Here is a 25709-nt window from a genome sequence, read left to right as displayed (position 1 = left end):
TATTGCTTCCTTAATAATGGACTCCAGCATTTTCCCAATGACAGATGTTAGGCTAACTGGTCTATAGTTTCCTGCTTTTTGTCTGCCTTCTTTTTTTAAATAGGGGCTACTAGGAATTATCTTTAAATTTGTTCTTTAATGGCGAGTGGATACTCCAGCTTGGATTTTTCTGGCAAAATCTGGCTGACATCAAGTAGTATAGAGTTGTCTGGCAAGGGAAATAGGGTGGGGAGAACTATCACCAATCCTTGCCCCAACAAATGGACGCTCCAATTTTCCTCCAGTGACCCTGCTATAATGCAGCTCTTTACACACTGAGGTTCACTCTAGATGGAGGTGCATGACTTTGTAGGCCTCACGATATATCTGTCTTTGCACCATGCCTGCCCACAGAAAGTACTGCCTGTACAATAAGGTTGTGATTGTAGGCAATAGTGTCCCAGAAGCAGGAAAGGAGTGTGAATGGCAGAGGTCAGTGAAAATTGAGTTTATGCTGGAGATTGTACATATGGAGCCTTTGAGGGCCGATGTGGCATTTTTCATAGAATCACAGAAATTTATGGCATAGAAGGAAACCACATGTCTGTGCCAGCTGAAAAAGAGCTATCCAGTCTAATCCCACTATCCAGCTCTAGGTCTGTAGCACTGTAGGTTACAGCACTTCAAGAGCATATCCAAGTACTTTTTAAATGTGATTAGGGTTTCGGCCTCTACCACCCTGTCAGGCAGCATGTTGCAGACCCACACCACCCTCTGGGTGAAAAAAGTCCTCCTCAACTCCCCTCTAATCCTTCTGCCAATTACTTTAAATCTATGCCCCCTGGTTATTGACCCCTCTACGAAGGGAAATAGGTCCTTCCTATCCACTCTATCTAGGCCCCTCATAATTTTATACATCTCAATCAGGTCTCTTCTCAGCCTCTTCTGTTCCAAAGAAAATAACTCCAGCCTATCCAATCTTTCTTCATAGCTAAAATTCTCCAGTCCTGGCAACCTCCTCGTAAATCTCTTCTGTACCCTCTCGCGTGCAATCACATCTTTCCTGTAATGTTCTAACAGATGTGGGTTGTGGACTCCTCCAACTTATCCACTATCTGCAACACAAGGGAGGAACCTATCTCCACTGCCTGCACGTGAATCATCATTACTTGGAATACTGAGTCCCTGGGCTCCTCAGCCGAGGGCAGCCACTTCTGCCAGCGGAAGTCCACCCACCATTTTAAAAAAGAAAGATTGCATTTATATAAAGCCTTTGATGCATTCAGGACGTCCCAAACTGCTTTGCAACCAATTAATTACTGACTGGCCCAGAAAAATCCAGGCTTTCATGTCTCCGTTCTTATTCAGTTGTTTGGTGACATGCAGAGAGGGTGTAACAGAATGACTCCATTCACTGTAATGGGGGAGGGCACTTCAGACTAGCTTGGAAGCTAATCCTGAGCCACGAACCTCCAGAAGCTGTCCATACACAAAAATAGGCAGGTAGTAAAGTGTTTTACCAGGTTTATACAAATCTTGACTAGCTCACAAGACTGGTCCAAAGTACCATTTATCATGGGGGCACGTTTTCCTCAACGTACTAGAGATGCTGAGGTGGGAGGGAGACCCAAAATGCCAATAGAATTTTCTACATAACATTTATTTCAACTATTTGTTTCAGACAAAGCTGGGGGCAATACTTTAGACAGAAGATACTCCCCAAAGACTTTCCTTCCTGTTTAAAGTCTTACATCATTCTTGACACCGACCCAATATTCTGCGAGGTCCTGGATCATTTTACATCATCAGACAGCAGAAATTAAAAATAAATTTCATACAATATAAAAAATACTTGATGGGTGGCAAAGGATTACAGGCAATAATTCAAGCTTCCCTCTTGTGGTTTACAACACCAACTGAAACCTTTGACTGGGTTACTGCATTGTAATCCATTTCCATCCATCCAGTATCTTCTTTCGGTTCAGACTTATTGCACTGGCATCCTTTGTAAATGTACAAAGATACTGTTCAGCTTAGCAATCTGGCCTGATCCAGTTTCACAAAGTTCACCAAAGCAAACGGAAGCCCATACTTCTAATAAGGTCCTGGTTTATGTTACTTTTGGTACTTGGGTAGCTGTGGATCCATTACTCATACTATTATAGGACAAGCTAAAACAGAAAAAGATATGACTTTTTGAAATTCTTATTTGGGATATATTCAATAACTATAAATCTTATAAGAATGTTATGTTATGTCTTCCATCATCTAACAGATTCCCTCAAGACACACTTCAAATCCGACAGTGTTTTTTTTAGGATAGGGTTCCATTTCACATATTTAAAACAATCCAGGTTCAAATCTAATATGAATCAAAATGCTTAGCTGAAACTCGAATGTGGAGTGTGAATGGCAGCCCACGATAATTTCACTTTGCGATGACTCCTATTACTCTGTATAACCAATGCATGAAATTTAACTTGGTATTTGGGGAACCACTGCGGAAAAAGTGATTTTCTTCCAAGTTATTGCCTGTGAAACTGATTGGGATGAGGAAGTGTGAAGGAGCCATTAACTAGTATTTGTGTATGAAACACTATCCATGGCCCAACACTCTGGGTGATGAGACCTACCACAGCATGGCTTTTGCCCCCTCTACCGAGCTTCTCTCCAGAGTTATCGAGCTGGATGTTGTTTAACACTTTGAAGATAAGAACATTCTCTCCCCCCCCCCACCACCACAAAGGACTTACTCATTTCCCTTTCACATATAATTAGGAAAATGATTGTGGTGGTGTAGGTTAAACTTATTCCTGTTTGTAAGTTTCAACTTTTTTATGTTTTACAATTTCCTTCTTGTGGTAAGTAGGTGTGGAAAATGTGTCCATACAGTGCAGTGGACAAAGAAGACTCAGTATTCATAGACACTGAAATGCTTCTTTGATTAGAAAGATGGCTGAAAATATGCATTTTCCTGCCCTGTGTGCCAAGACCAGCTCTTAGCCAAACTTGGCATCTCCTGAAATCCTGCCAGTTTCTATGATTTTCAAATAGCAGCAAATTAATGTATTATAATAGCAACAATCATTTAATTGCGGCAAAGCACAATAAACACAATATAGAATTGAACATAAACTCTGTATTGACATTCCCTAAACACTGGCAAAGATCGCATTCAGAAACCAAACAGTCGCAAACGCTTGAAAGGAACAGTGCATATATAAGGAAGTGCATACACCATTGTTGTAAAGTTGCAACTTTCAAACAGCTGCACTTGCATAATCTTGTACACGTGCACTTGTTTAATACTGCCAGCGCTCTGAAATTTTCCCTGAAAATAAACAGAGCAAATTCCTGAGCACCAGTAGCCTTAATGCTACCTAAAACGTTTCTACATCCAGCAGTGGATAGAAGTTTGAATCACAACTAAAAGAATATTTTGTCTGATTTAATCTTTGAATATAAGCCATAATCAAATAATTATAATGTATTCACTTAAAAGGCTAAGAAAACAAAATCATGCTGCGCGTTTTTGTATATACTCTAATGTGCCAACATTCTATCAATTTAAAGCATTGTTTGGAAAATTATTTTCTTTGATCAGTGTTCTTACCTGTGTGCACATTCTCCTTGTGCTTCTTCAAGGCATCTTTGCTCTTGAACCTTTTCCCACAGCTATCAGCTTTGCAAACAAACCTGGCATCCCCTTTGCAGGCTTCCTTATGCTGCTCGAAACTGTGGTAGATAGTTGGTAAGAACCACAATGTAATAAAAAAGTAGCATCTTTCTATTGCATGCAGATCGGGTTAATACATGCCACACAGCAGAGCCTCTGGCTTCCATCATGCTTTGCCCAACCAGGGTGGAGAAGAAGCAAGGCAGTGTTACTTTCCTATCTGGGGTTTTAATTCGCATGCAAGCTGCCCAGGTTGGAAAACAAGCTGTTATGGAAAGCAGAAGAGGCCAAACAGGTTACAAAATGGGCAACTGTAGTTCAATACAAAACCTTGACTCAGAGCTGAAGGAAATGTTGCAGACAGAACACTGATGGCTTCGAGAGGTGTCGCCGGGAAGAACATTTTCAGTACACTGTAGAACACTACAAGCAAAGAAAAATATACACAAACTTAATAGAACCGGATCTTTATCAAATCAAAAATCTGCTACTTAGGCAAACAAAAGCATTTAATAAGTCAATACAGTTGCAGAATTTCTGCATCAACTTTTATTTTAATCAGATTTTACTTGATTTTTTTTTACAATTTCCTGAAGAAATATTTCATACCAGTGAAAGTGGAAACAATGGTCTCACAATTACAGATACTATCATACAAACAACTTTTATTGCATTTCATCTGACATTCCTCTCTCCATTATACCAGCAGAAGCATTAAACAATTTAAAAAACGGGTTAACAACTCTGTTCAGAGTGGACAGAGGCATTTCAAACAAACATGGAAGCGTTTGTACGATAGTATTTTGTGATCTAACTTCAGGGCCAATATTATGTGTAATTAAATACTATCTAAAGTTATTATCTGAATCCTCCACTCTAGAGTGATTCCAAATCCTAACAACAGCCATGGAATAATCTGTGCATCACATTGGGTGGTGGTACATTCGTACTGTTATTCCATATCTGTGAACCCAACAATACAATGTAGAAAACGTCCCAAGACACTTCACAGGAGTATTATAAGACAAAAGCTTTGACACTGAGCCACATAAGGAGAAGTTGGGGCAGATGACCAAAAGCTTGATCAAAGAGGAAGGTTTTAAGGAGCGTCTTAAAGGAGGAAAGAGAGGTAGAGAGGTTTAGGCAGGGAATTCCAGAGCTTAGGGCTGAGGCAACAGCAGTCATGGCCATCAATGGTTGAGTGATTATAACCAGGGATGTTCAAGAGGGCAGAATTAGAGGAGCAGATATCTCAGGGGGTTGTAAGACTGGAGGAGATTACAGAGATAGGGAGGGGCAAGGCCATAGAGGGATTTGAAAACAAAGAGTTGAGAAATTTGAAATCAAGGCTTTACTTAACTGGGTGTCAATGTAGGCCAGCGAGCACAGGGGTGAAGAGTGAACTGGGCTTGGTGCGAGTTAGGACATGGGCAGCCGAGTTTTGGATGATCTCACATTTACATAGGGTAGAATGTGGGAGGCTAGCAAGGAGTGCTTTGGAATAGTCAAATCTCGAGGTAACAAAAGCATGGATAAGGGTTTCAGCAGTGGATGAGTAGAGGCGGGGCGGAGACGGGCGATGTTACGGAGGTGAAAATAGGCAATCTTAGTTATGGTGCGGATATGTGGTCAGAAGCTCATTTCAGGGTCAAATATAACACCAAGGTTGCGAACCGTGTGGTTCAGCCTCAGACAGATGCTCTGGAGAGGGATGGAGTCGGTGGCTAGGGAACGGAGTTTGTGGTGGGGACCGAAGACAATGGCTTCAGTCTTCCCAATATTTCATTAGAAGAGATTTCTGCTCATCCAGTACTGGATGTCGGACAAGCAGTCTGACAATTTAGAGACCGTGGAGGGGTCGAGAGAAGTGGTGGTAAGGTAGAACTGTGTGCCGTGTGCGTACACATTAATAACATGGATTAAGTTTACCTAAAAACTTCCAATCCACCACAGTAACCATGTGCATCGGATCACATCATTAAGGGCATCAGGAATGGTCTCTAGCTACAGAAGAGCAATCATATGTGTTTACAAAAATAAATAATGACTTGACACCATAGAAGATTGGTTACATTTGTCAGCACCTTCACAACATAAATACAAGAATTATCCTTTCAGAGAGTTATTGAATACCACAAATATGAAACTCATGACCAAATTGCCCAACCTACTTACATCTTCATTACTTTTAATTGTTTGGTGGGTAAATTCATTGAATATTTGTGGTATTCAACCGTTTTTGCATGTCCTCTATTTCTTTCATGTACGACAAGGACATTCAGAACCCATGAACATTATGGTTTTCAGACTGGTGAAAGCAAGGCTGCAATCTAATTGGTACGCAAAAAAACTATATTCATTTAAACAATAGTAAGAATTAGGAACCTCTCTTGTATAGTATATTCCCCTCAATCTATTTTATAATACTTGAAAAATTAATAGAAAAAGGTATGCATATTCCAAAATCTGTACAAGGCATTTAATCAGTGCCCAAAGGGTTGAACAAATACTTGCACTGGCCCTACTTCTAGAACAGTTCACATCAATGATGATGTTTGCAATATGCATCACATAAAAGCATGTTTTAAAATCTATGCTACAAAGGAAAGTAATCTATGTTTTGCCTTTTTTTGGTTTTGCATTCTGTGGTGAGTGACTCACCTTCTGACCCCCCAAAGCCTTTCCACCATCTACAAGGCACAAGTCAGGAGTATGATGGAATACTCTCCATTTCCATGGATGGGTACAGCTGCAATATATCATCATCATCATAGGGAGACCCAATCCACGTCCGGACCAGGGTCAAGCAGGTTGTGTCATCGCACCAACACTCTTCTCGATCTTCATCGCTGCAATGCTCCATCTCACACTCAACAAGCTCTCCACTGGAGTGGAACTAAACTATAGATCCAATGGGAACCTGTTCAACCTTCGTTGCCTCCAGACTAGATCCAAGTTTATCCCATCCTCTATCATCGAACTACAGTACGCGGACGATGCTTCCGTCTGCACACATTCAGAGGTTGAACTCGCAAGCCATCGTCAACATCTTCACCGAGGCGTACGAAAGCATGGGCCTTACACTAAACATCCGTAAGACAAAGGTCCTCCACGAATCTGACCCCGCCACACAGCACTGCATGCCAGACACGAGACTCCCAAAGCAAGCGTTCTACTCGAAACTCCTTCATGGCAAACGAGCCAAAGGTGGGCAGAGGAAACGTTACAAGGACACCCTCAAAGCCTCCCTGATAAAGTGCAACATCCCCACTAGCACCTGGGAGTCCCTGGCCAGAGACCGCCCTAAGTGGAGGAAGTGCATCTGGGAGGGCGCTGAGCACCTCGAGTCTCATCGCCGAGAGCATGCAGAAAACAAGTGCAGACTGCGGAAAGAGCGTGCAGCAAATCTGTCCCATCCTCCCTTACCCTGAACGACCATCTGTCCCACCTGTGACAGGGACTGTGGCTCTCGTATTGAACTGTTCAGCCACCTCTGGATTCATTTTGAGAGTGGAAGCAGGTCTTCCTCGATTCTGAGGGACTGCCTATGATGATGATGGTTCTGGAGTCACATATAAGATAAGGATGGCAGATTTCCTTCACTAAAGGAGATTAGTAAACCATTTGGGTTTTTAATGACAATCCAGTAGTTTCATTGTCACCATTGCCAACTTTTTATTCCAGATTTATTTAATTAGCTGAATTTAAATTCCCTAGCGACTGTGGTGGAATTTGAACTCATGTTCCCTGGATTATTAGTTTAGGCTTCTGGATTACTAGTCCAGTAATATAACCACTATGCTACCATTCCCAGTATATACAATGGGTGAGGTTATGGAGCAGGCATAGGTACAATCACCACCCATGGTGAAATAGCCTGGCAACACTCACTGTCTGCTTTCATGCATAAAACAATGATCACTGCATATGGTAATTCCAACCGCCAACAGAAAATTAAACTTAAAAAGCAAAAGATTGTTTATTTACATGGCAATCCAAAACCCTGCAAAATGTGTCTCATGAGCCTCCACCCCACCCCCAGCCCACAGCCGAAGGGATTATGCCTGTGATTCTTCCTTTTATTTGCAGACATCTAACATATTTTTGGGACATTCTATACACAGCATTTGGGATTGTAAACTTAGTCACATGAAAACTCATCAATCAATCATAGGCGGTCCCTGGAAACGATGATGACTTGCTTCCACGCCAAAAAAAGGACAAGTTCACAGGTGTTTCAATGAAAGACCCGAACTACATCCTGAAGGGTGGAAGATGCCTGTGCGTGGATTTTTTTAACGTCGGGTGGCCGTTGCACACCAGCCACCACACGGGCTTGACAGAGCTAGGTCTTGGTCCAGTGGCAAGGATTAACCAAGACCTAGCTCTTAGTTAGCCATATGCAACACCTCCCATCAGTGTTCCGTGTTATTAAACGGACAATGCATTTAAGTAAAGTCAATGTAACTAACTATGCCAGGAAGAGCGATTAGACCCCTGTCTGTTATTCCCACCTAGAATTTTACTGTTATGTATCTTTTCACCATTTTATTAGACACTTATTAAAGTATCCAGATGGTGGCTTAGTAATCCCCAGTGAATTTTGTGGATCACTGGCTAAAAATGACTTGTTACTTCTGATAGCACATCAAATGCCAGATTTGAATAAACAAGATCATCTTGTCGTACAGTTCTTTTCTCTGTGAGCAGTGCCACAGGTGATTAATCAAAACAATCTATAAAGTAACAGCTGTCTGATAGTAAGTTATAAAATTATTAAAAGATATAGTTCAGAATCAGTCTCTGAACAGAAGGATCTGATGATTCTAATATTACAGACGAGTGATACAACTGATTTTGCAGCAGTATGAAATGGCTTTAGATGTACATCAATACAAAATGAGTACTATACTCAAGTTAAGGTGAGAAATCTAACTAAGACCACACTAATGACAAGAGGTGGTTTCACAACTCTTGGTTTCAAACTAGGTGCTGTGTAAAGCAGATTTAAAACTCCCCAGATGCATTTTAAAGATTTAGGCCCAGAAATTCCTTACCATAACGCTACCCGTTAGCGCTGGAATCGTGGCAAACAATGGCAGCCGCCACTCTAGTGCCCTTCTCTTGTGAGGGACTCGGCATCCGCCATTTTGTGAGGACCTTAGTATTGTCGATAGGAAAGTCACCACTGCGAATTTCAACCTTAGCGCTGAGTTCAGCGCTGGATCCTAAGTTTGCTCTGAAAAGCAAGTGTGCAGCAGACTGACGGAGACAGTGTCAGCACCTTTTAAATGGACACACATCTTTCAGGTAAGTTTGCATTAAAAAGCTTTTGGACTGTTGTTTTATTTTATTTGGTGGCTTGTTGCAATGAATGTTAAAAGTTTTTTAGTCTGCAGGGACTTTTGCTGGACACTTTAAAGCCTCGGATGGTAAAAGGAGGCCTCTGAAAAGACAGAAAATGTTGGAAATACTCAGCAGGTCAGGCAACGTCGGTGGAGAGAAACAGGGGCCAAAATTGCCTCTTTCTATAAGTCCCGTGGCTGCCTGAAAGTGACGGCCACAGGTCGGTGTGGACTGGCTGCCAAGTCTCCATGGAGGGGTCACCATTTGAGATATTGCCTTATTTTACTTTTGGAGCGGTATAGGGGATCTTCCGCCCATTTTCCCGTTGCATTGTGCACGCACTGGCCCCTTTCCGAAATTACCCCGCGGGAAATTGCCCCTTTTGAAAAATGCCCCGTGGGAGTGGCAGTGCCGCCGGTCGTTCCCTTTTGCTGTCGCTGGCAGCGCAGTTGCCCGTAAAGGGGAGGTGGCACTGCCGGCGACTCCATTTTAGTTTTTACTGTCAGCCGCTAGCCCGGCCAAAACCCTCCCTGGAAGCCCAGTGTTTGCCACTAAAGTGGCTGCAGAGTTCACAGCGGCCCTCCCCTTTAACTGAAGGGGAGGGATGACGTGACACGCCAACGCAATGACATCATCACCGTGGCGCTGATGCTTTGGAGCAGCAGTCACTACGACCTGCCCGCATTTCCAACCCAATCATGAGGCCACTTCCGTCCCGCTCCAAAAAAAACCACTCCGGATTGTCCGCCCCAAGCATTGGGCGAACGGAATACTTCAAGAGTGGTAGTATTCAAGGTGCGACTCATTTCTGGCATTGGGCAATTTCGACCCTACAGAGTTCACATTTCAGATCAAGATGCTGCCTGATCTGCTGAGAATTTCCAGCATTTTATGCTGTTATTTCAGATTTACAGCATCTACTCGCAGATGGAAGAGGAAGACGCAGAAGAGGAGGAAGCAGAAGGAAGGTGCAACCCAGACAGCCACTTTCTGGCCGGGATGTCCAGAATGCAATCATCTGCCTGCGGTACTAGTGACCACAACACCAATTCCCCTTTCAACATTTGTTCTACATCATACCTTCCCTCTGTTATTGACAATCACAGCGTTCTCTTGAACACAATGCTGAAATAATAGCCACTACAGTTTGGGTGGAGCTAAGAAACAGGAAGGGGCAGAAAACATTGGTGGGAATTGTTTATAGGCATGCAAACAGTAGTGGTAATGTAGGGCACAGTATAAATCAGGAAATTAGAGGTGCATGTAACAAAGATAATACAATAATCATGGCAGACTTTAATCTAGATATAAACTGGGCAAACCAAATTTGCAGTAATAGTGTGGAGAACGAATTCATGGAATTATACAAGATGGTTTTCTAGATCAGTATGTTGAGGAACGAACTAGAGAACAGGCTATTTTAGATCTAATATTGTGCAACAAGAAAGGGTTAATTAACAACCTTGTAGTAAAGGGGCCCTTAGGGAAGAGTGATCATAATATCATAGCATTTTTCATTAAATTTGAAAGTGATTTAGTTAAATCTGAAACTAGGGTCTTAAATCTAAACAAAGGAAACTATGTAGCCATGAAGTTCTTTTAATGTCCCAGTCCAGGCTGGGTCATTGTGTGAACAGACCAGTTAGCCTGACATCAGTAGTAGGGGAAATACTAGAGTCTATTATTAAGGACGTGGTAACAGGGCACTTAGAAAATAATAATAGGATTGGGCAGTGTCAACATGGATTTATAAAAGGGAAATCATGTTTGACAAATCTGTTAAAAATCGTTTGAGGTTGCAACTAGTAAAATAGATAAGGGGGAACCAGTAGATGTGGTGTATTTATATTTTCAGAAGGCATTCGATAAGGTGCCACACAGGTTATTGAACAAAATTAGGGCTCATGGGATTGGGGGTAATATACTAGCATGGACTGAGGTTTGGTTAATGTACAGAAAACAGAGAGTAGGGATAAACAGGTCATTTTAGATTGGCAGGCTGTAACTAGTGGGGTGCCGCAAGGATGAGTGCTTAAGCCCCAGCTATTCACAATCTATATCAATGATTTGGATGAGGGGACAAAATGTAATATATCCAAGTTTGCTGATGATACAAAGCTAGGTGGGAATGTAAGTTGCAAGGAGGATGCAAAGAGACTTCCAGAAGGATATAGACAGGCTAAGTGAGTGGGCAAGTACATGGCACATAGAATAAAATTTGGAGAAATGTGATGTTATCCACTTTGGTAGGAAAAACATAAAGTCAGAATATTTTTTAAATTGAGAGAGATTGGGAAATATTGGTGTTCAGAGGGACCTGGGTGTCCTTGTACACAAAGTTAACATGCAGGTACGGCAAGCAGTTAAGAAAGCAAATGGTATGTTGGCTTTAATTACAAGAGGATTTGAGTATAAGAGTAAAAATGTCTTACTGCAATTATATCGGGCCATGGAGTATTGTGTACAGTTTTGGTCTCCTTACCGAAGAAAGGATACACTTGCCATTGAGGGAGTGCAACAAAGGTTCACCAGACTGATTCCTGGGATCGGGAGATTGTCCTATGAGAAGAGATTGAGTAGACTAAGCCTATATTCTCTAGAGTTTAGAAGAATGAGAGGTGATCTCATTGAAACATACAAAATTCTTACAGGGCTTGACAGAATAGATGCAGGGAGGATATTTCCTCTGGCTGGAGAGTCTAGAACCAGGGATCATAGTCTCAGAATAAAGGGTCGGCCCTTCACTCAGAGGGTTGTAAATCTTTGAAATTCTCTATCTCAGAATGCTGTGGAGGCTCAGGCTTTGAGTATATTCAAGACAGAGATCGATAGATGTTTGGATATTAAGGGAATCAAAGGAAATGGGGATAGTGCAGGAAAGTGGAGTTGAGGTGGAAGATCAGCCATGATCTCATTGAATGGCGGAGCAGGCTCAAGGGGCCGAATTCTTATGCTCTTATGTACAAAGCAAACTCTCCAATCCAAGTTTATACATCTATCCATCCAATAAAACATCAAGATATCAACTCATTACACTTATGCATTCCCTTAGTGACTGTCTTGTGTGCGCCTTTGCCTATCCTACTAATGTTACACAGTGCTACCCCAATGGCTGTAGCATGGTTGGTGGAAGGCTGCTGACTTGCAGTGAGGGACACTCCAAATGGTCATGCTGGGTGACCTTTAGGAGCTGGTGGATGTGAAATCAACTGATGATGTTTCTTCTTCTTCTTGGTCAACCACTGGCTGGGAATGCTACATTTCTTGGGTATATGAAATGAGGAAGGCGCAAGGATGGAGTTGCGGTGAGAGGAGGACGGGAAAGCAAGAGGTGCATGCGAGAAGGAGGATAATGTATGAGGCTATCAGCATCTTGTATCCTTTCATCTCAGCACTGGGCAAGAGCTCTGCCCTGCCATGAATGACCAGCACCGTCTCCTCCAAGGGGGTGAGGTGAAGCTCGGAATGGGAGGTGTGCCTCATGTTTACTACAGATTGAGAAGTGTGTGAGGCTAGTGGAGCAGTTGGTAGGAGATGGCTTTTGAAGATGCATTCACTGACCTCGACCACTGGTCTGAGGTCATGAAGCTTCTTTGGGCACTGGAGCCAGGTGATGGGGACAACACTGCTGGCAGTGATGGCCTCGGTGATGTGGTCCCACATCATTCTTTCTGGAGAGCTTCTGGCCCCTGTGGGTAGAGGGCCTTTCTTGCAGTGTTGACCCCCTGGAGTGCTGTGTGCGAAACCCTGGGTGCCACTTCCCTGGCTTGCTGAGCCATTTGTGTTCGTGCTGAAGCACTTTTCCCATTTTGTTTAGGTGCAGAAGGGAATTCAGCTTTAAGAGCGGAAGCCATCCATTTGGGAATTCTTTTCATAGTTTTTTTTCCAGAAGGCAGTTGAGCTGTAAGCCTAAAGACTGCCTATTGTTACATGATTTTTATTTTTTTCATTTCTGAATGCAGTTCCCCACGAATTTCTAGACCCCAGTCTTGAATGCTTTTTAATGTTTCCACCAGCTATCTTCTAACATTAAAAAGTTAACCAGAGTCAATGAATGAAGCTTTGCCAACTGTTATAATAACAGTCCTTTGTAGACCAGACGCACAGCAAGAGCACACTATGCCTTATGGCACTATAATGCATTACTCTTTTGAGATGAATAAATAAGAGTTCTAAGATGGACCCCTGTAACTAAGATTAGTTCAACAATTAACAGTGAAATTAGCTGGTACTTAGCCAAGGTTAAATACTCTCAAACTCTAGAGATTATCCCTGTACCATTGCTCCCCTTTAACAAGAAGAACATTTCATTCAACGAAAAACTTTGCTTTCCAAACTAAAATGAGCATGCAGTTAAGATCAATGAGAAGCTTTTGTGGTACATGCCTTCAGGGGACATGCGTTACTTTACAATCTGCATCATTAGGAAAGGGAAAGGCATCACCAGTTCTGTCAAATTAGTGCTCTGCGAGGGAGGGTGCCTGTTTCTAAAAGGGTGGTCTGTCTGGTAAGTTCATCGAGCCAGCACAAGCTATAAATGTAACCCTACACCTCTCCTTTCAAAAGATCTTTGTCATGCATACTAGCCACTCATCATCATAGGCAGTCCCTCGGAATCGAGGAAGACTTGCTTCCACTCTTAACATGAGTTCTTCGGTGGCTGTAGAGTCCAATACTCCTGCTATTCCTGCAGAGACAAACTCACCTATCTGCCCCCACCCCATTAATGTCACAATTTGCATGGGGAGTTGTTTATCTGTTATCATTCACTGGCCTGCAAAGCAACAAGGGTAAATTTTGAAGCCCCAGCAGTCAAAATATTGCAGAATCACATAAACTTAAAATGGTTCTGTGATCTAAATATAACATTTATCCCATGCTGAATTGTCATACTTTATTTGCTGAATCTTCCTGGGTATGAACAATTAATTTTCAAGGTTTGTTTAAGTATTTTCTTTCTCTCAATAAATGCATCGAATAATCCCCATTGCACTCTCAAGCACATTAAGTTAAACACTAAGGGGCCAAAATTGCCCTCCACCCGAAACGGGGTGCACCTACCGATTTTAAGTGCTCTGTCAATGCATGGGACGGACAATCTGGAGAAATTCAGCTCAAGTTTTTTTTTGGAGCGGGACAGATGTGGTGTCATCAGCAGGGCGGAAGTGCGGGCGGGTCAGAACGCCCGTCGTTCCGAGTCGTCAGCACGACGTGACACAATGTCCCTCCCCTTCAGTTAAAGAGGAGGGCCGCTGCGAGCTCTGCAGTCACATTAGTGGCAAACACTGGGCTGCCAGGGAGGGTTTCGGCTGGGCGCTGACCCCCTTTCCGCCCCGCCGGGAAAAGCTGTTGGGGACACCAAGCAGCGGCCGATCCGCTCTCGCGGGGCAATTTCCCATGCGGGGCGGAAAGGGGGTCAGCACCAGTCGGTAAGGGGTCGACTGGGTGCAACACGGGCGGAGCGGAGACCTTTTCCGCCGGGAAAATCCACGAGGGCAATTTGTAAAATGGCAGCCCCTCCACGCCGACCGAGCAGCGAGTGCTTACCAAGCCGTGGCCGCCTCTTTGAGGTGATCACGGCTCTTATAGGGCTCAATTTTCCCCAGTGATTTGCGCCGTTTTTTGGGGGCAGGCTGCTTTTTTAGGCCTAAGTTAAAAAACCACAGTTTCCCAATCAATTTGCACCAGTTTAACTCAGTCAGTTACGATTTTTTTGGTACATTTTTTTTTCAGTCAAAGGAGGCGTAACCTGCCACCCGCGCAAATTCTGGCCAGCGAATGTGGCCTCTACAGAAAAACCTTACGGAGAGTTAAAGAAATCGGCACAGGTAAGGAAATCGGCACAGGTAAGTGCAGCAGATGCCCGGACAGCAGCAGCAGGAAAGGCAAGAGAGAGAGAAAGAGGTGGGGGGAGGGAGAGGGGGTGAGGGGAAGCCTTTCAGGTGTAGTTAGGAGCAGTCTTTCAGGTGTAGTTAGGGGCGGGGACCGGGAGGGAGGAGGCCATTCGGCCTGGGATAGGGGCGGGGGAGCGGACCAGGAGGCCAGTCGGCCTGGGCTAGGGGCGGGGGAGAGCACCAGGAGACCATTCGGCCAGGGCTAGAGGCAGGAGAGCGCACTGGCAAGCCCTTCGGCCAAGGCTAGGGGCGGGGGAGGGCACCGGCAAGCCTTTCGGCCAGGGCTCGGGTCGGGGAACGGGACAGGCTTTAATAATTGGAGGTAAGTTGCTGCAATATACTTTAATGTGTTTTTAAGTTGATGCAATGTACTTAATGTGTTTTTAAATTGATGCAATGTGTTTTAATGTGTTGGGAGCTGGCTGTATGTTTCACTTTGCAGCCTCAGCTCGCATTGTGTCCTTGGTTACCATGGCAGCCCGATCTTTTTGGCGCAGATCAAGGCTCCATCCCGAAAACTAAAGGACAGGTTAGGCCACACTAAAATGAAGAAATCCAACGGGGAAACTTAGAACTTTTTTTTTGGCGTACTTGGGCCCCCAAAAAACGGGCGTAACTCTTCAAGTATGCCAAAAAAAAGCTTTGGGGAAAATTGAGCCCATAGAAAGGAACAATTTCAGCCCCCAAATGCAGTCAACTAAAAATGATTATAGGGTCATTGTTTTCAGTTTTGCTTCTATCTCTAATCCAAATCAGTTGAGGAGGATGTAAATAAATTCTCTAGGACAGGCAGATCAGATAAAGGGCTTTAACAGATTCATAAAAACTGAAAGAAGCCTAACTTCAATGAGAAATTCGTTTTATCACAAGGATCCAAATGTATGCACGATAACCTCCCATCTTCTCGATGTTTGACTTTGTTCAAATAAATTGGGAGTGAGTTACCACCCAGTCGTGTGAGTAGATGGAATTATTGTAATTTTTCAATTGTTAAAATCAATGTTGAGGCACACAGGTTAGTGGCAGACGATATTGTTGGCAAAAAGTTAAGTGGAATGTAAGAACATTACTCTCTATTAATCTGAGTCAACATACATTTGAAGTTAGCACCTCCTTTAAAGATCAGTTCACACGAAATGATTAACACTGAGGTAACATTTATTATTGCTTAGTTTTAAGAACTGTCCAAAAGATATACCTAGTTCTTCAACAGAATACAGTGGATCAATGCTTTTAGCAATTAAGACAAAATCATTATGGAGCTTAAATCCCACTGGGTTGGAAGAGCAGTGGAGCATAACGTCAGTCCCTATAACTTCTGTTATTCCTACAAGTAGACACACAGGTCATTTTAACTTTTGTCTAGTGTAGAATGGGCTATATTGGTTCAACCACACGTTAAACACCTCTCCTGACTGCCAAAATGAAAATTGGGAGAGGTGCTCGATGGGTGGACGAGCCAATATCATGCGTTTTACTCTATTGTTTAAAGTCAAAATTACTCCTAGGGGTGGAAATTCAGTCGCGCCTCATTTGGCGTGGTAACCCAGGCGGAGTGGTAATTTTATCACCTTAAAACGTTTTGCACCCTGCACCCAGAAATTTGTCAGAATCGGGCGATGAGCTGACAGGGGAGCTAAATCAGCCATTGCACACCAGAGCTGGGAGGGCCATAACGAAAGTTTGGTCGATAAATTTGGCAAACCCATTGCACATGCACGGAACCCTGAGTCAGATCCCGGGAACAGCCGCGTCTTAAAGGCGCGGCAACTAAAGTTCGCGCATGCGCAGTTCAAAATCCACAGGGTCTTCAGAGCATGAAAATGGGGGAGCAAGGAGCACGCCAGCTTTCTACCCTCTTCTCAACTGCCGTCCTTGATGCCTTGCTGGAGGCAATGGAGGGCACTTCAGCCTGGAAGGGGACAAATGCCAGCGTCTCAGGATTGCAGAAGGCTCTGGAGGGCGGTGGCTGAGAACGTTACAGCCCGGAGCGCGGTGCCAACTACAGCGACCCAATGTTGCAATACTTTCAGCAGCCTTACGACAGTCGTCAGGGTCGGTACCCTTTCCATTCATTTTCCAATGCTTTCATGTGAACATCAGTGTCGCACATAATGTAAAGACTTTGTACTGCCCACCCCTTCTCTGTCTACCAGGCCATGCTCCTGATTGCTGAAGCCAGCATGAGACCTCTCCATCACCTCATCAAACATGCCCTGCCCATTCAAACATCTCTCACTTTCTACCTCCTTACTCAGCCTGAGCCCACCAAGCAGCACCTTTCAGCTCTTCATATGCGGTCCCAGTCCTGAGCCTCATACATACTGATCATTGCTTGTGTCCCAGATCCACTGTTCACACATCCACTGTGCGATGCCACGCAGCATGAACTGCCGATATGCACACTTCACCATCTTACTCGCGAGTACCCTACTGCAGACAAATGTGGCACACCAGCACCTACCCAGCCACTAGCAACCTTTTGCCTTTATCATTGCAGGACAAACTCACGCACAACCTACGCGAGTTAGATCGTCGGGGAGAGGGCGAGCCCTACCTCCTGGACCTGACCTGTTATGTCTGTAATGTACTTATGAATGACTCCGCGAGGCAATGTGTTGTACTCAAACTATAGTGACCTTGGTCCTTTATTCCTAACTCCAGAGTGAGGCACAAGCATGGTGAGCAGCCTTTTATATTGGGCCCTGCACACCTATGCAGGTGACCCTCAGGTCTCCCACCACAGTGCCCTCTGGTGGACAACCTCTGCCACAGGGGCAGGAAACCCAGGTCTCCACCAGTTGCACCCTCTTGTGGTGCCAGCATAGTATATACACAGTGTAAACTTATTGATAGTACATCAGGTTAAAAAGTCTCCATCTTATGCAACTACACAGTGACTACACAGAGAGAAAAGCTATAGTCTGCATATATAACATCACTCTCCCCCAAGTCCTTTGTGCCAATTACCTTTGCACTGTGTGCTCTGGCTTAGCTCTCTTCAGACTTCAGTGCCAATAGCCCTTGCACCTTGGCTGTGCTTTGGCTTGGCCCTCTACCTGTTAACCCCTAAGTCCTTATGCCACAACGTTGGGTAGTGGCTACCAGTTTGGATGGTTCGATGATGCAGTGAAGGTTCCAGTGGGTTCTGGGTGTGATCCATGTGTGTGTCCATGGCTACATACATCCATTCCCCCCACCCCCCACAGTGAGATCATGCAGCTGGCCCGTTACATTAACATACAGGATCAGACACAATGCAATTACAAAGAAAGGAAGTGACAGTTTGTATCGTGACACCTTCGTTCAATGACTTACATTCGTTACGTTTTGCGGTCGTGCGCCAGGATTGGTTCAGTCGTGGTAAGTACTGAGGTAGCAGTACAGGTATGCGAGGAAGCAGGTTCCAGAGCAATTGGACGGCGTCCTAGTTGTCTGATAGCGGCGCTGCACCCCCTGCTAGTGGGGTGGACTTGGTTCGCTCACCGGGCCAGGACTCAGAGCCTTTGCCGTTGCCTAGTGGTGGGCAGAGCCACAGATGTGTGTGGCCTCCCTGTCCTCCTTTGAGGGCTGCAGAATCTTCTGCCTGCTCTCTAACGGTGTTGGGAACCTGGCTGTTCCGGGTCGCGTTTGGGAACTCGTTGGTTCTGACCTTTCGCTCCTGGACATGGCCGAGGTAGTGACTGGGTCTGGGGGCTGTGCCGTCTCCACCCGGGTGGTGGGCAACGGCGGCCGACTGCACGTATTGGCACCGTTTTCGTTTCCAGGTCTGTGACGAATAGTGCCATCGGGTGCCTGCAGCGTGGGATAGACCTGGGCCAGGGTATCAGGATCAGTGCCTTCACCCTCCTGAGGTCGCTGGCCTATAACTTGTGGGACACCTGGGGCAGGGCATCAGGATCAGTGCCTGTACCCTCCCGAATTCGCTCGCTTGCTACTTTTGGGGACAATCTATACCGGACATCTCGCAACAACATTTTGTTCTTTACATTAGGAATAGTACCGACATCTCGCAACAACATTTTGTTCATAATCTTAATCGGTTCATTACATTGATTGCCATGCATACAATGTCTCTTTAAGTTCAATTGGTTGCAGGTCTCCTTTACCCCAATCAAATCCGTTTTTAGACACCACATGTTGGTCCCTCATCGCTGCACCTCGTGATATGGCCGCAGCCATTTTTTTTCCAGTCACGCTGCACCTCGCTGCAGCAGGGACGCCATCTTGCCTCTGTCCTCGAGGTCAACTGCCTTGATCTTTCTCTCCCGCGATTCTGCCACAAAAGCTGGAAGAGTGCCTGTGAATTCAATCTTCTTCCCCAGGAGTCCTGCCACTGGAGCCGGGAGGCTATTTTTAGGTCGTTCCGGTCGGATCAATGTCACGCAGTTGTGATGGACGGTCTGTGCCTCAGGTGCTGCGCTGCTCTGTTCTCTGGTGCCTGGCCCAAGCGAAGGTGAGGTTTTACTCTGCCTCTGAGCACGGGGGACATCGATTGCTGGAGTGAAGAGGTCTTCCCATTTCCACTGGATCTTCCCCATCCACCTTCTTCTGAGTAGCGTTGGACCATCACCTGCAACAATCCACAGAGGTAACTTGTGCACCACGCAATTATGAATTATATTTAAATCCGCACTACCAAGGACTGGGATCAGCTCCTTGGTGTAGGTGTGCAACTTTTCTTGTACTGGAACCAGCTCGGGTCGTTTTTCGTTCCATAGCTTCTCAAAGGCATCCTGGCTTATCACTGACTGGCTCGCTCCCGTGTCCACTTCCATGAAGACTGGAATGCCGTTTATCTCGACTTCCATCTTCACTGGAAGATAATCGGTGGTGCAGGTATGCACTCCATACACTTCTTCTTGGGGCTGAGCTGCCTCTCTGGCCAAATCATCATACTCCCCGCTGAATTCAAAGTCATCTACCGACTCCTCTGCTAGACGGTGAGTCGTATTTCTTGTACACATACGCTGCAGGTGGTCCTTCATGTTACAGACTTTGCATACGTACTCAGCAAACCGACACTGGTGAGCCCTATGGTTTCCTATGCAATCCAAGCATGCTGCTACTCGATTAGCAACCCTCTGCGGACTCTGAGTTCTTGAACCCTGAGGTCTGTGCTCTCTGCCCTCCGCAGAGCCACGTTCTACAGTCTTGCCTGTGAAAGGCACCATTCTGTGTACAGTACTTGCTGGATTTGAGTCCACAGGATGAATAATTTGCTTGGTGCTGCAGGTCGAGGTCATGAACGCCTGACTGATGCTGATGGTCTTCTGCAGGTTGACTGTGGTGTCGGCAGGTAATAGCTTGTGAAGGAGGCCCTTGTGGTCAATTCCCATAACGAAGATGTCTCGCAATGCTTCGTTGAGGTGCGTGCCGAAATCACACGTTGCCGCAAGTCTCCTGAGGTTGGCAGCATATTTTGCAATATCCTGGCCCTCAGGTCTGCGGTGAGTGTAGAATCTGTGCCTGGCCGTGAGGATGCTCTGTTTTTGGTTTTAGTTGGTCGCGAATTAGTTCAGTCAGCTCATTGTATATCTTATCCTTGGCCTTCGTGGGTACCAGCAAGTCCCTGACGAGGCAGTAGACCTCGGGCCAACAACTGGTCAGCAGTATAGCCTTGCGCTTCTCCGCCAATGTGTCCGTCTCCCCTGCCAGGTCGTTTGCCACGAAATATTGCTCGAGCCTTTCCGTGAAGGCATCCCAATCATCACCCTCTGCGAAGTCTTTTAGTGTGCCAAAGGTAGCCATAATCGCTTAAAAGTCTGTATTCTCGTTGCCAGTTGTTATGTCTGTAATGTACTTATGAATGTCTCCACGAGGCAATGTGTTGTACTCAAACTGGAATGACCTTGGTCCTTTACTGGTAACTCCAGAGTGAGGCACAAGCATGGTGGGCAGCCTTTTATACTGGGCCCTGTGCACCTATGCAGGTGACCCTCAGGTCTCCCACTGCAGTGCCCTCTGGTGGACAACCTCTGCCACAGGGGCAGGAAACCCAGGTCTCCACCAGTTGCACCCTCTAGTGGTGCCAGCATAGTATATACACAGTATAAACCTTATTGATAGTACATCAGGTAACAAGTCTCCATCTTATGCAACTAGACAGTGACTACACAGAGAGTATATCTATAGTCTGCATATATAACATGACCGACCAAGAAAAGCGAGTGTCATGGCGGTGGAGGGCGGCGAGGCAGAGCCCCCGCTCGACAGTGATGGTATGTGAATGAAATGGCCATTTTACTTGACTTTCCTTAGCCTTGAGGCCACATGCCTTGCAAGATGTAGCAAACAAAATAACAATGCCACCCTTCTTGCTTTCCTGCCCCCTCCCCAGCTGATAACAGCACTTCTGTTGCTTTGTGCTTAGAGGTGATGAGCCAGAAGAGCGCCAGCCTGCCCGTCAACCTACATCTTCAGACACCGGGGAAGATGAGGAGGTGGAGAACAGTGTATCGGCACAGCGCGACACGTCCTCATTAGGAGCGAGTGGGGAGACCACCTTGGGGGAAGAGGCCGTCTTCCGGGTTGCATGAAGCTGAGGCTCCTGGTCCCGGTGGCTTGCAGCAACGCCAAACATGAGGGGAAGTTCTGGGGCCAGCTCTCCGGACGTTAAGTCGGTCATGACTCATGCTCACAGACAGGAAGATGAGGACCTGGAATTGGAGGCTATGTCCAGGGAATCAATGCAGATGCACCGCGAGCTCATGGGTGCATTGGCGAGGATCCCGCCGAGCATTGTTGCACTTGCGCTGAGTGCGGTGGAGGCCGCCTTCACCTTGCCATTTGCGGATCGGGAGCCCGTTGAGCCCATTCTTGGTCGATTGCAACAGATGGGGTCCAAGACATGATGGCACGGGCGTGGCTGATGTGGCAGTAGTCATTGAGCGGCAGGCCGAGATCACACAATTACCTGTCTTCTGCCATGTTGTCAGTGCATGCTGGCATCAATGCGCTGTCTGGTCTGATGCAGGGTCAAATTGATGCCACGCAAGCACTGACTGCTGCCATCGTGTCTTGAGCCCCATCAGTCCAACGGGGAGGTAACGATGCTGAAGTAGGCCAGCAATCTGTGCTGCACCAGATTGCTCCGACAGCCGAGGCTCTGCCCAGGGTGAGTGGCAGGCCATCGGTCCAGATGGAACATGATGTCCTCTCTCAGGACACTGCCATTCTGCCTTTGCACCATAGCCATCTCACCCTGCTGCCGCCCATTCTCAGGCGGGGCTGTCAGCAGCCGGGTCTTCCAGGCCCAGCGCTGGTCCAGGGCGTCATGCTGGGCTATCTGCAGGCACTGAGGATCCATTGAGGAGCAGCAGTAGGCGAGGGGCCGCGGGGGGGGCGGGGGGCGGGTGGCGGCGGGGGGTTGGTGAGGCATAGTGGTGGGAAATGTCTACACAAGACCCGCTGATCAAAGGTATGACTATGGACCCTATGTTGAGAAAGTCTAAATCTTATTAATCTGTTGTATTATTTGAAGGGCCGGTGACCCATTTTGTTTTCTTTGATGGGTGTGGGATTTTTGGGATCGTTTAAGGGATGTGTTTGCAATAAAATGTAACACTGAACGTTTCATTCAGCCTCTGGTATATGACTGTTGACTTGTATCGGAGAGGTTGCATTATCGTGCCACAACACATGCTCATTATTCGCTGCATCCCTCAGCACACTCCATTTAAGCAAAGCGCTCCATTATGAGTCGACGCCGAATAGTCCTGCCGCCGCAAACATTGGCACGCTGCCTCCTCCGTGGCTGCTGCTGGTAGTTGCCGTCTTGATGGACAGTCAGCGCGTCGGCAGACTCCTGTTCCTCCTCCACCTCCTCCCCCTACCTCTTGTCCTCTTGAGGTGGGTCTTCGATCCTCACTGGCAATGCCTGGGCCCTCATGATGGCCAAGCTGTGCAGCATGCAGCACACCACCCTGAATAGTGAGATCTGTTGAGGTGAGTATTGAAAGCTGCCTCCAGAGCGGTCCAGGCATCGGAATTGCTGCTTCAGCACCCCAATAGTCTGCTCTATGATGTTGCGGGTGTTGGCATGACTCTCATTGTAGCGTTCCTCCGGCTCTGCAGTGGGGTTGCAGAGCGGGGTCATTAGCTAGGTGGCCAGGCCGTATCCCTTGTCCCTGAGCAGCCAGCCTCAACCTATGCGTGATGGCTGAAACAGTCGAGACACAGTGCTCTCCCAGAGGATGAACACATCATGTGCTCTTCCCGGATAGCGAGCATTGACTGCGAGGATGCGCTGCGTGTGGTCGCACACTAGCTGCACATTTAGGGAGTGGTATCCCTTTCGGTCTCTGAATACCTCTGCATTCTAGAATGGTGCACGCAAGGCCACGTGTGCATTCAATTGCTCCTTGTACCTTCGGGAAGCCCGCTATCCTGGCAAACCCACAAGTGCACTCATCCTGCTTCTCCCTGCTCATCGGGAAAGTAATGGAAGTCCATTCGACAGGTGTAGAGAGCCTGTGTGACGTCAAAGATTCAGCAATGTGCTGCGAATTGAGAGTCATTGCATATGTTTCCTGATGCAGCCTGGAAGGAGCCGGAGGCATAGAAGGTGAATGCCACCATGACATTCACTGTGACGGGCAGTGCAGTCCTGGTGCCAATGTGAGGCTGCAGATCTTCCTGCAGGAGATGGCATATCTCTGTAACGACCTCCTTTCGGAAGCACAGCCTTCTGACACACTGCTCCTCAGAGAGGTCCAGGTATGAGCGTTGCCACCGGTAAAGCTGTGGTGAGTAAGGTCTCCTGCCCTGAAGTCTAGGGACTCTCCTTCTTCAGCCGCCGACATGGCCAAAAGCCCTTCTCTCTTCACGACGCCTTGCTTGAGCATCTGGAATGCGATGTGGCAAACAAGTAATGTCCCCATTAAAGTTTTAGAAATAACTTTCTCTCAAGCTCAACAGCTATATCTGTCTGCCACTGCAAACTCGGAGGTCATGCACCATGTTGTGTGTAAACGTTGCACTGACCGTGACCTCTGAGGTAAGCGCTTCCTCATTCCTTTAAGTAGCCACCAGTTAACGACTCTGCAAGCCTGTACCGATTGTTTTTCCAGATGTGGTTCTTAGCGGCCGTTAAATGAGGCGGCCGCACGCAATTTTCCGTCCTGGGCGCAAGGGTGGGGGTTGCACCAGGAATACGATCGGAGTGATCGCCAGCAGTCAGGCACTACAGTTTGCAATCAGTGTGAGCCACTAATGAATTCTCGGTCAGGGTGCTAAACGCTGCTCTCCCGGTCGGTAACCTCTTGCGTTCCCATTAACGCCCCCTCTGGCCGCTAAATGAGGCGTTCGGCAACCGAAAATCCAGCCCTTAGAATTTTAGTACAGTTGGACTTCTCTGGTCCTGCACCCTTGGGACTTGACCAGTGCCAGACCAAAGAATTTTCCGAACCACAGGAGGTCAACTGGTGACAACGGTGCGGACAACCCGGATGTGTTCTGTGCATGCGCTGCACAGAAGCCTACTGCGCAGCATTTAGTCGTCCAGAATCACTCCGTTTTTTTTTAATCCTCAGGCCCAGCTTCAGCGCCTCAGTCAGCTGCCTGCCCTTGCCTGACCCACTTACCTCAATGAACACCAATACCTCAAAAAACCACATACAGGCACACAAAAAAATCTAGAGATCGGAGATAAAGTGGATGATAAAGTCAAGGAGAGACACCGACCCTTACCCACGATCCTACTCCCGGCGCCAGTCCATGTGTAAGCCACGAGCAGAGCCTGACTGGTGGAAGCAGCAGCCTCCTCGCACCGAGACACACGCACACACACATAACAACCCCCCACCCCCCCCCCCCCCGAAAATGGGGGGAGGGGAAAATTTCAGCTCAGCCTTGCGCTGCAGCTGCAGCCTTCAGAGCATGTGTGCCCGCCATCAATCAGGTGAGGAGAGGCGGCCTCGGCAGCGAGGAGCGCGTGTAAAACCACAGCACCAGCCAGTGTGTAAAACCTCCAGTTGGCCAGGCCAAGGCCGTCAAGATTTGTCATCCAAAATACATCGCACGTACGTTTAACACGTGGAGCCACAAATTTCTTTTTAAATGGACGCCACCCACTGATGCCAGAGCAGGGATGTTTCCGGGCTAAAGAGTTCCGGACTGGAGAGGTACAACCTGTACTTTTTTTAAAATACACACTTTTTCAACAAAATTAACAAACAGGACTTTACTGCATCTGTTTCCCGTTCTATGACTTGGTTGGCAAAAGCCATTGAGCAATATGGCTGAAGTCAAATTATTTTCCCACCTGAGAGATCCTCCCATTTTTACTAACTAATGGCTTTATTGCTAAAAATAAAAATCCATTACAGATAATGGACAGCAAATCTTGATTGCTGTCTTCCACTGAGACTTAAACTGGAGAAAAACAAATTCATTACCATCATAAAGAACTGCTGTGAAGAAAGTTCAAAAGGCCTGGCATAACTACTAAATGCTCAACCGAATTCTATATAGGGCTGGATGGGAACTTAGGATGTTTGATGGTCATTGCATGGTAATAAACTTAACCAAATGTATCTACTATCAAATGAAAGCCAATAGAAAATCAGTGTGGTGGTAGTGCTTTTAATCAGTAACCATTAGAATTATTTTACTTCAGCCTCCCAATAGGGGTAAATGCACTATTGATGTGGCACTGAACCATATAGACCGGGAATGGCACTGAACCATATAGACCAGGAATGGCACTGAACCATATCGGCCGGGAATGGCACTGAACCATACAGACCAGGAATGGCACTGAACCATATAGACCAGGAATGGTACTGAACCATATAGACCAGGAATGGCACTGA

At 46.3% G+C, this 25709-nt stretch overlaps 1 protein-coding gene across 5 annotated transcripts in view; it reads right to left on the bottom strand.

Annotated features, from left to right (window-relative positions):
- prdm5 (PR domain containing 5) overlaps positions 1-25709 on the bottom strand; it is a 479054-nt gene that overhangs the window by 359820 nt on the left and 93525 nt on the right. For all 5 annotated transcript variants that reach the window (XM_070863981.1, XM_070863995.1, XM_070863973.1 and 2 more), the window contains exons 6-7: positions 3986-4078; positions 3593-3714 (exon numbers count right to left, since the gene is read on the bottom strand). In XM_070863981.1, coding sequence (XP_070720082.1) covers positions 3593-3714; positions 3986-4078 — 215 coding nt within the window. The remainder of the gene's footprint in view (positions 1-3592; positions 3715-3985; positions 4079-25709) is intronic.

The sequence above is a fragment of the Pristiophorus japonicus genome, chromosome 2, assembly GCF_044704955.1.
Source record: "Pristiophorus japonicus isolate sPriJap1 chromosome 2, sPriJap1.hap1, whole genome shotgun sequence".
Taxonomy (NCBI): Eukaryota; Metazoa; Chordata; class Chondrichthyes; family Pristiophoridae; genus Pristiophorus; species Pristiophorus japonicus.
Note: the sequence above shows the minus strand (reverse complement) of the source record. Positions and strands in the feature narration are given on the sequence as shown.